Raw genomic sequence first — 19,469 nt, forward strand, 5'->3', positions numbered from 1 at the left:
TATTTATGGACGATAGACCAAGGGCGTATTTAGACTTACTTCTAGAGTGTGTGACTCAAATTTTTTCTTTAATTCAGGTTCAAAGTTTACAAGTAAAATTTTTGGTAATATTTAAATCAGGTGAATCTTTAATATTTGTTTTTTTTTTTTTTAATCTGATGCCGGATCCCCTTAGAATCGATTTTTGCGTAGTTATTTTTAACACCTGTCTGTGTTTTGAAAATTACACTTGAATTTTATTTGATTTTTCACTAAGTATAAGACCCGATAAAAAGCCGAATTCAGTGTTGACAGCTACGCTTAATTTGATTTCGTTATAAAATGATCTACATTAAAAAAAATTTGAATTGTGTATCTCACATATAATCAATTCCTTAAATACGAATTCAGGGGGGGGTGATCACCCCTTCACCACCCTAAAATACGTCCATGCGATGGACTATCAAAATATTTTTTCGGAACAAAACATGCAAGGATTATTAATGGAGTAATAATGATGTCATGATGATAAACAAAGAACATGAAACGTTTCAATTTACCCAATTAAATAATAACATTAATAATAGTAAAACATTAATAAGGCTATAAGTTACCTATCAATAGGTTTCAGTGGCGTAATTTGGGGGGGGGATATGGAGATATTTCTCCCCAGACGTTTTTTCTTTTTAGAATAACTTTAATTAAATTCCCGTATACACTAAGCTTTAAAAGATTTTAAGATAAGAAATAAGAATTCGTGGATATTATCATAGTTGAGATTTTATTTTTATTTTACTAATATAAAACTACGATTGCTCAACAATTAATAGTACAATATATGACAAGAAAACTGTATAGCTCATAGTTAAAATGTATCACTGATAAATCTACAATTTACGACTCTTGTTTAGTGTTTAAAGCATGCAATATTTCACAAAAACGTGAAACATTGAAATTTTTTCTAATACAAATAAAAGAAGAAATTATCATGGAATCAATTTTAATTAAATAATTGTATATCCATATTATGTTAAGGCTGAACAAGCCTTTTTTTAAATTTTTTAAATTTAGTGTAATTGATATTTTTTTTTTTAAAGTTGTAGTTAAGTAATTACTGAAGATTAATGTAAACATTTTTTTTAAAATTTTGTTTTTTTTTAAGGGGTTAAAAATTTTGATGAATATCGATTATATTGTGTTTTATATTAAGTCCTTACGTTCAATTATAGATATTATAGAGATTGAACTACATATGTATAATTATTTTGTAGGGCATATTGAAAGACACCTCAATGGATTTTTTAAATTATTTTTTCTATTTGACCAGAAAATTAAGTATTAAAAAGTAATTTTGTAGATAGGAGATTTTTTAGACATTTTATACATTTAAGAGCTAATTATTTTAAAAATGTAAAAAAATCTCAACGAGATACCTTGGAGAAAATGTTTATTCCGCCAAAAAACTTTTAAATGTAAAAAACGCCAAGCTCAAAATTAGAACTATTATATTCTTGAAACGAAAAAAAAACCGTCCAAAAAATGCACTGATATCAACATTATCCAAGCTTTTAATTTACGAGGTATTTTAATTATTTCCATAAACTTCTCTCTTTTCTCCTTAGTTATAAATATTATCTTTGTACCTGTTTTGTTTCAATACCATTATCCAATTCTTGGTGGCTGATTTTAAGATTAATGTTTGCCTAATATGTGTATTTTAAATAATTACATGTTTATATCCAAATTTTTGTCAAGTTTCATAATTTCGTCTTTTCTTTACTTTACTTAATTGAATGTTTAGCCAATTTTGGGGCTTTTTTCAACCGCCCTTCAGGCTTATGTATTTACTGGAATGACTTGAATTTTGGCATTCATCCATTAATTATACCAAAGAAGAGATTTATGTACATTTTTAACTTATGACCAGGGCTCGAGACTTGTAGCATTTGCATATTTTTTTGTAGTTTATGAAAAGATAGCAGAGTAAGCAATAAATCCATTTCAGACAAAAATAAACTCAATACTAAAAGTTTTTAGTGCATATTTTTGCATATTCTAGAGGTTTTGCTATTTTTTCGACTATTTTGCTATTTATTGCTAATTAATGTAAAAATCGAAAACTCAGTCCTGCAAAAATACATATTTCGATCACTCATCAGTGATCAACAGTTTTGGGACGTTATAAAACTCATTGTCGATTGAAAAAAATATTCCTAAAATATCCCAATGCAAGTTAATATTGTGTTTATCGTATCTTTTATCTTAATGTTGTTGTTGTACAAAACATTATTTAGCAATAACAGATCTTTCAAGTTTGAAAATATTCGGAAACACATAATAATACAGTGCAATTATGAAGGTACAAACTGTAAGTTACTTTTTAATGATTTATTGATTTGAAATAATTATATTTTACAGATTGGCAAAATTCGACACATACAAATTAATGAGAACAGGAAAGATTTTTTAGTCATTATTTGTAGAAAATTATAACTGTAAAATTATATAAAAATTTTTCTTTAAATTTTAATAGTTATAAATTCATAAATGTCTAAATAAAAATTTTAAATAAATTATTTTTAAAGCATATTTTCATATTTTTAGTGCATATAATAGCGCATATTTCAGATTTATTAGTGCTATAAGTCTCGAGCCCTGCTTATGACCCTAAAAAGAGTGATTGGGGGGGGGGGGTGATTTTGGGCAATTTTGAGTTTTTTTGAATTTTTTTTTTATTGTTCTTTAGTCACCCCCAATCAAAATCTGTATCCTAATTATTGTCAAATTTCATAATTTCGTCTTTTTTCTACCTTGATTAAATGTTTTTTCCATTTTTCGTCAAATTAACTACCTTTGCACCCTTAGAAATGAGGGTTAAAGTGAACTCAGAATATTCGTTCTTATCTTATTTGAGAACTGTGGGCATAGGTATTAAGAAGTCATAAAAATATTTGCATTTATATTGCCCCTCTGGCCGCTGTGAATGCCGCTTAACCCCATTTAGTTGTGCAGAGTATAATAAGCATTGTACGGTCGATCGTTATTCCATTGCCGTCGCGGCGCGCTCTTTCTTTTTTTAAGCTTGGCTTGCAGGTCGACTGACCTCCAACTCAGCTTTTCAATTTAAAACAGGTTGGTTATTAAAGAGGCGTTATTATAAGTGTATCATTCAAAAATGTTCTCTCGGATGATTCATTATTTCATTACGAAGCATAAAAATAGAATTATCAGCCTACACCAGTGACGCGCGCCGTAAACATTTCCTATAATTGACAACTTGTTGTACCTATTATTATCATAAACGCTTAATATCTCGGAATATCTGTTATATATATGTATATTGTATATTCTAATAAACCGTACATATCATACTGTAAAATGTATGAGTGAATTTTGTTTATTTATTAGTTATTATCTGTTGACACTAATGCTGGGTTTACACGTGCATGTTTGTAGTGGCGCAAGTTACAACTGACGCGCCACTAAAAATAAACATGCACGTGTAAACATCTACTGGCGTGCAAGTGAAATGATTGCACGCATAGAAAAATAAAGTCAGATAATTCCAACTTTTCATCGCGCCAGTGACTATTTTAATTTCAGTTTATAATAATTTGTACATATTATTTGCTTTGTCGGATGCTCCAAAATTTTGTCTTCTAGCAATCCACTTCCTTACCCAGACAGATCTTTTCTTTTTTTTACTCTTTTTTTCTAAATCTGATTTCATATCTTCAATCAAACATTTTAATACTATTTTACAAGCATGACGAAAATGTAATTTTTTTTCAGCCGACATTTTAATTAATTTAAAATATAATTGTAAGTATAATTAATATAAAATTTGTAATAATAATCGAAACACGGAACTACAATAGTTGTACAAATTTACAATGAATAAAATGAAATGGCGAGAGTTTGGTGAAATACTGTGTAAACAGTTACTGGCGATACATGTTTACTGGCGTACATGATGGCGCCACAAAAAACATGCACGTGTAAACCCAGCATAATACACTATTCAGTATGCAATGCACAGAGCAGAGAGCACACACATATTTTTAAATTTTGTATTATTACATTGTTGTATACTATCGTTTTTTTATAAATAGTAATTACCGTTTGTTCTTCTCTCAAATGGGGAATAAAAAAAATTAAATAATTACGTCTTGTATGTTGAAAAATGTAGCGCTGATAAAAATTGGTAAAAAAGACGCAGCCCACAGATTACGCGGCATAAGAAACGTGACAGAAAATGCCGAGTAATAGCTCCGGTGGCCAGTTTTACAATATGAAAACTAGTTAATTTGTTTACGATTGTTGATTATTATGGTTTCTTAGAAATCGTTTTATCAAAACATTCGTAATGTGGTGTGTACGTCGTACGATAAGATTATATTTAAATGTTGATAGTCCGACCGCAACAACTGGTTATATTTTTAGAATATTAATTGATGTTTAATATACGTAGCGCGACCCCACGGAATTTAACAGTTTGAGAGTGGTTTAGCCTTAAATATACAATATAGTATATTTAATCAATATTTTTAAAGCATAACATAACATATTATATTGATATACTTATCGTCTTATCAGCTATCATACACATAGTAAGTAAGTAAAAATATATAATATATAGATAAGTTCAATTTAAGAAGATTTTTAAATTAGTCATTGTGATGTATCTCCCCCCCCCCCCGTCAATAAGCGCCAAGTACCGCCTATGTAAACATCAGTACCAAATAAGGCAATATTTATATAATATTTGATTTTGTAAACAAATTGTTAATCAAATAGCATCAAAGCATAAAGCATGAGTCAACAGAGTAAAAATACAGACCATCTTATTATCATTAATAGTGTAAAAATATTTTTTTATATTCTGTGTACATTTTGCATATATGCATATGCAGTACATATTAATTAGTATAATACATAATAATTATTATATTATTGTATGATTATTATAATACATATAAATATATATATATATCATTTTTTTAAATACAAGTTGATGAATGACTAGGTACATAAGAAAAAATGAGTAGTCAGAGTAGTAAGTTTGGTTTGCGTGTATATCTATATTTTGTAGTTGCTTTAGCTCTGATCCTAAGTACATATTATTAAGGAAATGTTAAAGTAAAAATATAAAAAAAATAACTACAGAAAGAGTATTGGTGGCGCATTTGTTATGATTTTTATTCGTGCAGGAATAATTCGATTTTTTTTCGTGCCTGAACTTGTGCACGAATACCCGCGGGCGGTTTATTTACCTGCTTTACATCGTATTGGATATATTAACCTGAACTCGCCCATTCATATATGAGATATATGAAAATATATAGAGTACCATATTTTACACGTAACTATGTACATTATAAGACTAGAATTATAATATTCGTTGTGTTACAATTTACAGTGTTAGTATGGGTTATTCATTTTTGTTGTTCTAAGTATACATTTTGACAAGATGATTTGAGAAAAAAATCTTCCCTAAACCATTTTTGAGATAAATAATAAATCAATGGCAGAAAAAAAATGAAAAAGCAATAATCACATCCTGCTCCTTATTAGGGTCGTAAACTTTCCCTGATCGCCATAATTTTTCGTTAGGAAGACGTGTGTACACTCGCATTTGTTTCCTTTGTTACTCGTATAATGGATAATAGTGACTAGTGGGCAGTGGCGTTAATAAGTGCGAGGGGAGGGATTGAGGTCCAAACGACTCTCATTGTATTTTTTTATTTTATTATTATTACATTATAATATATTCATCTAATAGAGGGTTGTTATTTATCGGTTTAACCATTACTACCCTGGCGATCGTGCGTCAGCATTCAGCACGCGTCTTAACGTATAATTCGTAATTGTTTTCTCCTTTTTACTCACGAAACGATGATAATTATGGAACAACCGTTGAAATACCGTCAACGTCACTGACCCAAACTTGATACTTCACGTGCAAAACATCCAGGGTCAGTGTTAAGGGAGATGGGTTAAATATCCTTTTATCTATGAATAACCTATTTATATAGTCAACAATTCAACACGTTAAAAAATATTTTATAAAATTCCTAATTTTGAGGAACCACATTTTACTAAGAAAAAAAATATCTCCCAAACCTCTATTGGATCCGATTATAAAAGTCAAAACTTGCAATTTATTGTTTGTGCTTATGCTCTATACTACGAATAACAGTAGTGACACGCGGTAGGTACATCTCCATGTTGCCTATAGTTAACTATATCTGTATAACATATTACATCTTATAGATTGTTTTTGGGTTTTTAAATACTATTTATTAAACTGTTTTCTCGCGGGAAAATGTTTTCTTTGCTTCGCTGCAGCTACTTTGTGGACATTTCATTCATGTACACGCGAGAGAACAGCTTTATTAAAACTAAAATATTTATACCGATGTACGTCAACCAGGGGATCCGGTGTTCGTCATGAAATGTGATTCGTATTTTATTGACACGACGTAACGGTGGGCAAGCAATTGATGTAGTACGTATGCCGAATTTGCGGGGGAGTGATTCGATTCCCCTAAATAATATAAATCTTATACTATTCGGTTTAGACATCGCACGACCATTTTTATTTTTTGATTTTTGTTTTGTAGGTATCGAGTTTGATTTACTTTTTCGTATTCCTTTGTTTACTACACAGACCAAAAACACTTGCCGGTAATAAAAATTGATTTATTTGCCAAGCGTATGTGATATATTTACTATTAATATACTATAACCGTATTATTACGAGTACGAACCCGGAATATTCGCCGCGAAGAGAACCTCCCCACTATGTATTATTAATACCAATAATGTACTTATCATTAAAGATTGATGTACAACAATACTAGGGTTATAATATTTTTTCATACCAACCGATCAACCAATATTTTGCATACGTTCGTCCCTGATTGACACTCTTTGAGTAGTGAAACATTCATTTTGATTAGTTCCTTAATTTAAATCAAGTACATTTTAACACCCTAACGGCCCCACAACAGAATATAAAGATTTAATTTATGTTTGTCCAGCTATACGCTTGTATACTCTAGGACAGAAGAATTTTTTAGAACACATAATATGAACAAAGTCGAACACAGAAAAAAAACTCAACATTGAGTCAGGACCACTGTTTCGATCAAAATCTCTCTCATACATAATTGCATTCTGGTCTATTATTAATAAACCTTTGACAACTACGTCAATCCGTTGGGTTTTAGGTTGCCCTTATTTATTCTGTTGATTAATATATTTTTAATTAGATGCCCATCCATTTTTCATATGTACCCCGAACAAGGGACGGCTTCAGAGCTTTGGTTAGGGGGGGGGGGAGGCAAGTTATAATTATACACAATTTTATAACAAAAAGAAAACAACAATTTATTCCATACAGAAATGTTTGCTACGCAATTCATGTTTTGAATATTATAAAATAATAGTATCATAGTATCATACATACCATAGTATATTTTATATTAATATAGTTTATTTATAGCCTTGTTGGTTCTTCATAATATAGATAGCAGGTACATCGTATACACCGTCAACCTCTATGGCTCTATCTACATACTTGTGCGTGTCGTATAATAGTACATGTTATACTATGCATTTTTTGTTGACAATATACATTTTTTTATAAATACGGTACGGGCATAGGAGGGAGGTGGCCCCTAGGGCCCCACCTGGAGCCCCCCTGACCCGAACCATTCTAGCTGTTTTATACTAATAAAGGAGAGAATATCTAGCTTATTGTATAGGTTCTTTATATTTTCATTACAATCATTACTTTTTCTTTCAAACGTCTATAATTCTGAGATTTATTGGTCCATTAATAGGTTCATAACACTTTTCTTTCGAAAGTGATAAGTCTTATGCTATCCCCTTTGGTCAATGATCAGGTTGCACAATTATATGTTAATACCGGTCGAAAGTAACTACCTATATGGTATAGTAGTACCTTTGATTCTTTAAATAATCACATAGATCTAAGAAGTCTTATAATACTGAAACAGTATCAATTACCATTCGTGATTCGTTCGGTTTTTATAAATATTATACATATTTGTGATTATAATGCACACAACAGTCAGTAAATGGGTAGGTTTCTTTTGAGTCTTCTAACATGATTTAATCGCTCGCGTAGTACGATGTAAGCTAACTCAATTCGAAACATCTTTGCTCGCGTTACTCATAAAATAATATTATAAATATTGCAATTCATAACCGTCTACGGTATAAATATGTCCAAACTGTCACCGAGGCAGACGGTCGCCAATTCGTCAACAACGGGCTAACAATCAGGGGCCAAAGCGGGAAAACATTTCGGGGAGATTTTTGAAAAAATTTAAAATATTCATAAATATTATATAATTGATTTGAATACATCAATTTACAAACCATGGAAAACTTTTAAATAATTAATAACTTTTTTAATTTATTTATTAGTAATACATTTGTTGGTCATATAATTTATTTTTTGTTCCTGATACTTCGGGTGAGGGGAGGGGTTAAACCCCCAAAACCCCACTGCAAACAATTAAAACTCATTTGGCTTTCGTTAGGGCGGGACGTACACCAAGTAGTTCCTATGTGCAATGCGCTCACGTATAAATGTATAATTGCGTGCCTCCTCATGACAACGAGCGTGATAATAGCGGCGCGTTACACTGTTATACGAAACGATAATCGCGCGTTCCGCTGCAGAGCTCATTATTTTCTTTTGTGCCGTTGCAGCGAGCAAACGGTGAACGTATATAAATATAGGGTGAGTCGCGACGGGGGTACGCGGGGGTAGTTGTGCAGCGGGCTTCAAACGAAACGTAATGCATTATTACGTTGATCGACGGCGGAGGAGGAAAATAAAACAAAGCAAATATATATAATAACAATAATGATGATCGCCGTCGCGACGATGAGTTTGCTGGTGCGTAAAAAGCAGGTTCGTGACTAGAGTAGAGTGTGCGCGCGACGGGGGGGACGGGTGCAGGACGCGCGCGATCCTCCAACGGCGGGTCCTTTAATTGAAAATATTAATAATGACACGCGTATGCAATAACAACCATCGTAATAACAGTACACGGATCGCAAATTTGCACGGTTTGCGCAGGGATTTCGAATCGTCGCCGCGCGACGAGTCACGTAATAACCTTTTTTCCTCGGCGAACTATTATCTTTGAACGGGCCAGACGTAAAAGTACAAATAATGTCGGTATTAATCTAATTATATCAATTTGTTACACATAGTAAGATATACGATATAAACGTAGATAGTGCTCGATTTGGGGAGAGGGGGGGGAACTGAGAACCTCAACTATTTTTTCAAAAAAATACGTAAGAGCTTTATTTAAGTTCGATTTTTACAAAATTACAAAAAGTTTGAAATTTTGTGAAAAAAAAAAAACGATTTACAAAATAAGTAGGTTTTCTTTAGTATTAGTTATTGATTCATTTTATATATTTTATTGACTATTGAAAAGGTTACATGTTGAGGTACACGCTGTAGGTACACATTAATATGATTAGTTCTACTTTTTAAGTGTATGGGTTATATTGGTATTAAATCGTAAAATGTCCATATGAAAATATCCGAAAATAAAGTTAATATATTATTAAAAATCATATTTTGTAATAATTTTACTACTTTTAATATTTTGTTTTATTTTTAAAAATGTATAATGGGCCACATAGAATATTTTTGCGAGCCACGAGTTGGTCACCCCTGCATTATACAATAATATTATTATACAATGCATTATACAATAACGATTTGGGGGATCTAGGACTTTTTGGTGATGCCATTTCGGTGTTGCTATTTCGGCGCTGCTGTTATTCAGTTTTATTCAGGTGATGCCGTTTCGGTGATTCAGATGAATTTTTAAAAATTATTGTTAATATAACTTATAAGTATAAACAAAAATTCAAATAAAATCAAAAAACGAGATACTATTCAAGTTAAATTTATTAAGTATACAGTTTTATACATTTTACGTCAACATTACATTTTTATCAATCATTATTTAAATTTACATTTTTTATATAAATACATTATTTATTTTAAAGTTATGTTATGAGATATTCTTCTTATAACACATAAAATGTTATTTTTGTCATACCTGTGGATTCATTTTAAAATCCGTTTTTTAGTATCCATATATTTTTTAAATTTTTTGCGGGGGGATTTGACCAGCCACTAATTGCTCATAAAAGGTGGGTAATATTTATTTATTGATTTAAACGTTGATTGGCTGGTTCTGTTTGATTATAAGTAGAGGAAATCGCGTTGGTCTTCGACATACCAATATAAAAAATCTACGAACCAATCAAGTAAGTCTATAAGTTCATTTGGTAAATTTTCTGATAAAATGTTTAATGAGGCGTCAATATCTGGCATAGGAACGAAAACTAATACTTTTACATGTACCTTCTGCAAATTCTGGTTCATTTTTTATCGGGAAATTAAATGCAGTTCATCCAATTTAAAACGAACATTATGACATGAATGAAAGTAATATCCAAATATTTCTGTCCAGTGAGACAGGGTTAAGCGCTCAACGTTCAGAGCATATTTCGTATCGGTCGGACTTAAATTCAGCGTTCGTCGTCGCCATCGATGTAATCGGCCCGACCGGTGTTTCTACACGTTTCCGAGGAACCGCGTGCGTGCAGGACCATTTCTCCTCCGCCTTTCAGATTTTCCAAACGTTTGTTTGTTGTTGTCAGCCATACGCGTCTAAAAGGGTGAGGGTGACGAACCCGGGACGACGGTTCGTGACTCGAGTGCGTTCGCCCGACGAGGGGGCGGAAGACGTGATCCTGCGGCGACAAGAGCTTGGGCGGCTTTTCAAAAATAATAATCACAAGAACGCCCTGAATACATATACTGCGTATAATAGTGTACCTATGCGTTGTGAGCGCGTTTCATACACGGAACGTGCTGCGCGGAGAGTCATATCCGTGAGTGCGCTCCGCCGGATTTTCGAGTGTAATAATCCCCGCGATGACGACGAGTTTAATCTATACGCATTTAACTGGTTTTTTTTTTTTTAATACTTTCACGCGTTTTTATTACAGATTCCTCTACCGTTCGCGTGTGCACGTTTACTGTGCTTTGAAAACGCCGCCGGTCGAGAAATATATTCAGATGACAAAAAAAGCAGGGGAGAGGACCATGATCTTTATACCATTTTTAATGTTCCTTGGTCCTATCCATACAGATTTTTATTAGTCATGTGTGTATATCATATAATTTATAATGTGTAATCATTATTTGATATGCGTCAGTTTCTGGGAGCTATTAGCTAAGGTCGACCGCCGATGTGTCTACTCGATGAATATTTAATGTTCAAATGCACTTGGTGAATAATTTATCTATAAATGTGATGTGTTAATGATGTGCATTGCATCGTGCATGCATCCGGTACCACGGACATTGGCAATGTAATACTTGTATTTTGTATGCGTATAATAAGACACTACCGACATCCATACATAAGTATTATTATGTACTTATAGATTATAGTGATATATTTATATATATAAATGCGTAATGCATTTTTATGTATTACGACAGTACGATAGTGTTTATCTTTATGCGTTAGAGAAACAACTGGAGACGAAAGACGAATCATTGTGTGTCAACGTTTTTGTCGGTTGAACAAACGAAAAAAAAACACATCAGCTGTTGTACTTATATTTTATAAAACGTGAACGTAAATACACACAATTTAAAACATACGCAGAGTTCGTTTGTGAGAAGCGAGCTCCTGTATTATAAATTAATTATCATATAGAAAAGAAATAGAACAATACGAAGTTGGTGTATAAGTACTTTTCCAAATCCTATTTATTACATTGTGCATGTTTCAAGGATTTTCGATGATTAATTCATAGTTTCTGATGATTAAATTTGTTAATATGTAAGCAAAGAATTGAGGTCATACGACAATTTTGAACATTTGTACGTATTACACGATTATGTAGTCGGTACCTTGTTACATTTGCCATGAATGCCTGTTTGCATAAATACCAATGTCAAATTAGTATGTTAGTGAAATGCTTTATTTTTAGTCTCTACGTGTATTTTCGCTATAGGTTAGCGGTAGGTTTTGTTTTTATACTGTAGTAAGCATGGGAAATTTAAAAAAAATAATTTTTTTTGTACTCATCAAGTTACCAATAGGTTTATGATAAAAATTTTCTGAGACATCAGTTATTGTGTAATAGTAGTACTGAATGTTTAAAACTCGCTCGGAAGTAAGGAAGTATGTAGAAATGTATGAATGTATGAAATAGTAAGAAATATGGCCAAATATTCAAATGTGTTACGAAACAATAATATTTTATTGATAAGACGATTGCCGAGAAAAATTGGGTTGTTAGTTCCCAAGGTGTTTATGGGTTAAAAAGATTGCCTCATACAGAAATTATTAAAAAGTAGGAAAAATCGGTCCATGGCGTTATCCATAAGAAACTTTTTTTGTTTATCATTATACTGACACATACTTTTCTGTTATTCATTTGCATTTCGTTAAGTGATCTTTAGATAATACAAATACATTATTTTTGTTATTGTTAGGTGTTAATCAATTAATATATTAATATGTCAACAAATCAAAAAAAAAAAAAAAACACTGGTGGTTCATCTTGTGCCGTAGCGATTATTGATCCAAATGAAATATAATAACCAACTTGCAGCATCGTTGAATTAAAAAAGAAAAGCAGATTCCAGGAGTGCGCTTAGACATTTTTTTCAAAAATGAGGGGTCAATATTTTCATTACTACGTATTTCTAATATATTTATTTCACAAGATAATAATTTTGGTGATAATTCATGTTATTGAACTATCAAAGATAGATCGACAATGGGTAACCCTGGAAAATATTTATGTTATTAGACTTAAATTGTATAAAAATTATATAATATACTATAATATTTATTTATAATACGTCTAAAAAATTATGTAAATGGAGACTGTGATTTTAATTAAAATTAATTCATTTTATCATCGATTTGACTTCATCCTTTTTTTTTTTTTACTAAGTACACTATATTAAATTTCTTCAAACTCCAAAATACTATTAGGAATACTGCCCATTTCTAGTCATATAAATGTTATGTGTTTCATTTTTATTACATACAATATAATGAGTATTTACTATTTAAACTGTTGTAATAAATAAAGTAGTATAAATAGTGAATTCATATAGTACATTTTATTGTCATAGAACAACAATAAATATTTTCAATCGGCGTACATTTACAGTAATTTTACGTGTAGATTATACGACGCCGCGACCATGCAATGTCTCTTACGGGTAACGTTACGATTATTATGACGCTGTGGGGGTTCGCATTGCTTACATGGTTATAAAGCAACCCCTATAATCTGTACATCTTAGTTAGTTCTGGGTCGTGATTTACGGCAGACTAAGAGGGATGACAACGAAGTGCATTGTGCTTTTTTGTGTTCTAATAAGTTTTTATTGAATAATCTGCGTTTCTATGTTTATATGTATATAGGAGCCATAGACAATAAAAAAATAAATAACAATTTGTTTATAATTTTAATAGTATCATGTTTAGGTATATAAGTGTCATCACCATCGATAATACATATATAATACATAGACATGTATTATCTATGGTCATCACATCCATAGGGTAGTTAAGTGTAAAAATGTATGATAATTTTAAGTAATTAACTTTATTTATTATATTATTCTGTTTCGTTAAATGCAATGCAGTCATAAAGATATAAAATATATTTCATTTTATATAATTTTTAAAATTATAAGAAGTTCCTAAATTACATCCATAGATTACATAAAATATCTAATTTTAAAGCATTGTCTGTTTTCAAATTTTAAGTACCTAGTTTCCTATATCTTTTTTACAGTATGTTACACCGTTGTCATCAATATTTTTAATTCGTAGAACATAACAAACTTTGTTGGGGTTAGTATTTTAGATTGAAACTTAAGTATTAACTTCGTTTGATACCGATTATCTATTAAGACTATCATCTGATTTACATTTTTGAAAAAAGTTCCTTGTGTCCATAACATTATATTAAATGGTGACAGGCAGGGCCGGCGAGAGGGTGGGGCAGGGAGGACTAGAGCCTCGGGGCCCGTACGTCCGAAAGGGCTAGTCGTTTCGGCCTTGTATACAATGTTTTTGTTGTACCAAAGCATGTACAAGTGGTCTTGGTGCGTCTTGGTCAAACAATTGCAAAGGGAAGGGGTCCCGTAACCCCCGCAGCCTCGGGGCCATCAGAAGTTCTCGCCGGCCCTGGTGGCAGGTTGTACCTTGCCTAAATTCGTGTGTTTAATTGCCGCGGGAACGTAAAAACAAAATAATAATACCTACCTATATTGATTTATTTACAAACTATCAGAAAAGTATTAATTATTTTACCGCCGTACATAAAGGTTAATTAAGAGTTGATCAATCTGCGATAAGTTAACGTTTTGTGTGTAGCGAGTGAAATGTGATACAAATGTGAAAATTTGTAGCTAATGTGGCCAATATAGACAATATTTGGAATTAAAATTCCGTGTTACGCTTTTCACTACGGTCGGTAGACCAGCGCGTTATCAATTATTGTTTTCGACAATCCGACTTATCTACTCGCCGGCCGCTGAACGAATGGCGAACAGGTACGATACGGTTGTTATCACGAATACGCCCGTGCGACTCGATCGCAAAATTTGTTTACAAATTTGATTACAAAATTTGTTTTTGTGGTATTTTTCCTACGTTTGCGCGACCGTCTCTTGTGCAGGTTTCGGTCGGTACTCGACACCGGCAGCTAAGTCGCCTTTTGGACTCTTGAGGTTAGTCGACGATCGACGGACACGCGTTTGAATGATGCACACCGTTGTCGGTTTTCCAACGTGCTGAAAACAATAATGGTGTTCACCTTCAAGATTACCTGATCTCGTTTCGGTTAGGTTAACTAGTGTCACCGTTCTCGACTGAGTTTTTACAAACGAACCACCATCATGTCTTTCAGCTTCTTGGCATTTACTTATATTGTGGCCATGATATCGGACGCTTTCTTGATATTTTTTTCAATATTTCATGTGAGTACCTATATGATTACCATATTATATTCTGTTGGTGCTCTGTTTGTTTTTTTTTTTTTATATAAGAATGTAGACACTATATTTAATACTATGATGGTAACAAAGAGCAACAGGATCTCGATGAACCTATGCATTTCCCTTCCTTTGAACACCAAACCTAATGCGCCTAAAAATTTAACACACTAGTTGAATATTATTTTAATTTTAATCACAAGTTTTTGTTAGATTGGTATTTATCTGTTATTATCAGGGTTGGGATTTTATAGCACTTAAAATTGCAAAAATATGCGCTATAATATTACCTTAAAAATCGCTAAATAAGCTCTAAAAATATGCAATAAAAACAACAAAAAAATAATAATTTTATATGAGTACACGAGACGAATGTGGACTGTATAAAGGGAATTCTACACTCGTTCATTGATAATCGGCTTTTAGTGGATTTAATAGAAATTGACAAAAAAAAACCAATCAAAATCAACAGATAACAAAAATTAGAACCTAATAACTAAAACAAAATTATTGTATTATATTATACCTACCTATATATTATCTCTGTAATTGTACAGAGTCGCATCAGCGTAATCAGTCTATTAACTTAATCTATACATTTATAATTAAAATTTGAAATTAAAATTTTGAACCTTGAAAATTAGATTAATAAAATCAAAAAACACGTTTACCAAAATACAATTTCATAAAATATGCCCGATTTTAATTAAAACAGATAAAAAGCAAAAAAGTATCAAAAAATCCAAAAAAAGCACTATAAACTAAAAAACGCATAATATCCAAAAAAAAAGCAAAATAAAATTTTTTATTTGAATTCTCTGTATTATGAAACACATTTTTAGTCTACTCTGCTATTTTTTAAGCATCTCATAAGAAATATGCAAATGCTATAAAATCCTAACTCTGGTTATTATATTAATAATTTTCTGTTTATATTACGTGTAAAATGCTTTATACTAATAGTTATATCTGGTTGTTTATATGGAGTGTAAATTAGAACTACAAATGTCATTATTTGTTATGAAATATTATACTAAAAATATATGCTTATTACAGAATAAGTATTTAATTAATAAATCATAATTAGAAATCTAATATCAAAAGGTTAGTTAAACTATATAATATAAATTGTTACAAAACTAAATTTTGCTAATTTAAGTCAGTGATAGAAATAATTCATAGATGGTTGTGTTATTAATGATTTATACTAACTAATAAGTTTACTGAATAATTATTTTATTGATAATTTAGTTTTAGATAACAGCAAAATGGGCATGTTAATGAATTTTAAATAATTGTAATAAAATAAACTCTATTTCATCAAAAGCATATATATATAGTGTATTATAGAGTAATTAAACAATTATTCTTAATAAGTTTTTTATTTAGAATTCTGTGATACATGATTATTACTATTTTTTATTTAATTTAGTTATAAATAATCTAAAATTTATTTAAAGTGCAATTAGCGATTAAAATTCTTTTTCTTTTAGGTCATTGCATTTGATGAATTAAAAACTGACGGCAAAAATCCCATTGATCAATGTAACAGTCTAAATCCTGTAAGTACAATTTATGATTTATAATTTTATACATTTTAAAATGTAAAAGCTTATATAAGTATAAGAAACTTAATAATTTTCATGTGACTTGATCAAAGTTGAAGTAATTGTAATTTATAATTTTATATTATTTCATTAAAGTCAAAAATATTTTAACAATTCTAGATATTGCTAAAACATATTAGTTGAATAATTTATAGTCTATTATTTTAATTCTTTGTTTGGAACAGTGATATTTATGTTTAATAAGTTGTATATTATGATTTGAAAAACTAGTGAAATTTAAATAATTTACAGAAAACAGTACCATTAAGTTAAAAAATTTTAAATTTAATATTGTATATTTTTACTTTTTAATATATTATTTTGCTAAACTTTAATTTTTTGCTGTTCTTGTGTGTTTACAATATCATAGTAGTTTATACGTTATCATAATCTATTATAGTTATAGTATAAATAATTCTTTATTAGTTGTTATACATAAGTTAATTGTTTTATTATATATTTTCAAGTGAGAAATATATTTATTAGTTTTATGATGGTAATTTATTTGTTTGTATGGTATTATTTCCATGAATAATTTAAAAATTTAATTTTATTCAATAACAGCTAGTAAGATGTGAATAGTATAAATTCACACTTATAAAATATCTTATGTTATTAGACAATATAATTAATTTACATTTATTTGATATTATTTATAATTTGATTCTTAAAATTTTATCTCATTTATATATATTAAAGCTAATTATGTTTATTTTTTTCTTAATTATTGTAAATGTTTCAACATTTTTCTTTTATATTTTTATGAATTTTTATCTTTTATTTTTAAGCTTAAAGAAGTTTTATAAACTAGTTTATTCTATAATAAGATATTTAATTAGGATTTTCATAATATGTATCACGTTAGAATATTAATTAATTAAGCATTTATTTAGAGTACTTGTGAGTGGTAATTGTGTTTTCATATTGAATATAAATATTCCCAAAAGCCTGTTGTGTAAAATAGCTACGACTTGTTTAATAAACAATAAACATTGTTGCTTAAAATATACATTAATTCAGTGAAATATAACGAGCCAAATACTTATCTTTTTATAATATTTATACTATAGAAAACAACTGCAAATAAAATTTAAGTTAACTTTTCAATTATTATATTTTCACTTAAACTTTTATATTTAATAATTAAAACTTATATTAACTTATTAAAAATTATTTATTAATACTAAATAGGTAGATTAGCTTTTTCTTTTTAAAATACAATTTCAATAACTGTTGTAATAAATTCACTCATAATTTATCATTATTTTCTTGATAAATTGTAGTCATTTAAAGTCATCATGATGTTTGTATATATAGACTGTTCTGCAATATAGTTTTTTTAATCCAATAATGAATGTGTTTATATGATATAATGTAAGTAAAAATATTTAACTTTAAATTTCAGTTAGTGATTCCAGAGTATCTACTACACTTCTTCTTCAATGTTTTATTTTTGTTTGGGGGCCAATGGATTTCTCTTGCTATCAATGTACCTTTGATGGCCTATCATATCACAAAGTAATAATACAAAATAATTAGTATTAATTAGTACTATCTATTATTTCATTTTTTTTAAGGCTGCCATTTTAATTTTGCGTTTATTAACTAAATAAGGAAACTAATTGTTAAGTTTTCACAGGTATCGAAATAGATCCGTACATGGATTTGGCTTGTATGATCCAACAAGTATTATGAATGCTGACAAATTGAATAAATATCAACGTGAAGGTTGGATAAAGCTGGCATTTTATTTGTTTTCATTTTTCTACTATTTATATGGGTAACTACATTTTATTTTTCCAGTATGAATTAATTTGTTTTATTTTTTAATTTTTAATTTTAGAATGATACGATCATTGATAACGGTTTAAAGCAGTGATGTTTGAACAAATAAATGAACAAAAGTATCTTTCATCAAAAAGTAACTACCAGAAAAGATATTATATTTATGTAAACTTACTATTAAAATATTTATTAAGAGATTCAGAAGAAACAAGAATCAGTGCATTTTTTGTGACTTCTTGTTTTTTTTATATTGTTATTTAATACAATTATAAAACGGCATTTCATCATTTAAATTAGCAATTTAACTTTTATAATTGTTATTGTTAACTTTAAAAATTATGACTTATCAAATTTCTAAAAATTATTTATTGAAATATGTATATCATTTTAAACAAATTATATTTATTAAAATTATTTCATTCTTTTTTTATATGTATAAAAATATATCAACAAAGTAGTTAATTATGAATGTATAAAATAGTCTTAATATTTATATATTTTAAAGTAGAATTTATTTTATAGCTGGGTATCAAAAATTATATTTAGTGTGCCTTTTAATTATTATTTTTATGACTTGATTCAGCTAGTCGAGTTGAAATCTGAATTATCAATACTGTTCATGGTATAGATTGATTTTAAATAATTGAAACCCATATTTTCTATAATTGTTGTCAATGTTTTTTAGATATTTGCATACTATTACAATTAAGGTGCAGTTCTGATAAATATTGATATCCTGAAAGTTTTGGTGTTACACTTCCCGTTGAAATTAGATTGTATTTTTATAAGCTCAAAAGAATGCTGTAACAATTATTAATATAATTTAGTAATTGTATTATTTTATATTAAACAACATTATTCATACTTTTGTAAAATTAATTTTGTTTATATTATAAATTTTAAAATTGTCATTTTTACTATGGAATTTTCAGAAGTTTAGATAATTTCTCAAAGAGATATAATTTTAATGATATCTAAGACTGCCT

General features: G+C 29.5%; 1 protein-coding gene across 1 annotated transcript; it reads left to right on the forward strand.

Moving 5' to 3' along the window:
- Positions 1–14,658: 14,658 nt before the first annotated feature.
- LOC112679212 (protein cornichon-like) lies at positions 14,659–18,613 on the forward strand. Its single transcript, XM_025548924.1, has 5 exons — positions 14,659–15,076; positions 16,585–16,653; positions 18,104–18,216; positions 18,338–18,478; positions 18,542–18,613. Exons 1-5 carry the CDS (start codon positions 14,996–14,998, stop codon positions 18,567–18,569), a joined length of 432 nt encoding a protein of 143 aa, XP_025404709.1. The 5' UTR covers positions 14,659–14,995; the 3' UTR covers positions 18,570–18,613.
- Positions 18,614–19,469: the final 856 nt, after the last annotated feature.

The sequence above is a fragment of the Sipha flava genome, unplaced genomic scaffold (genome assembly GCF_003268045.1).
Source record: "Sipha flava isolate LNK unplaced genomic scaffold, YSA_version1 132_pilon_pilon, whole genome shotgun sequence".
NCBI lineage: Eukaryota > Metazoa > Arthropoda > Insecta > Hemiptera > Aphididae > Sipha > Sipha flava.

Bases quoted from the DNA above. Each gene is read 5' to 3' on its own strand.
- LOC112679212 (XM_025548924.1), top strand. From the start codon at position 14,996: ATGTCTTTCAGCTTCTTGGCATTTACTTATATTGTGGCCATGATATCG. The intron at 16,654-18,103 runs GTAAGTACAATT...TTTAAATTTCAG, and splicing joins AATGTAACAGTCTAAATCCT to TTAGTGATTCCAGAGTATCT. The intron at 18,479-18,541 runs GTAACTACATTT...TTTTAATTTTAG, and splicing joins TTTTTCTACTATTTATATGG to AATGATACGATCATTGATAA.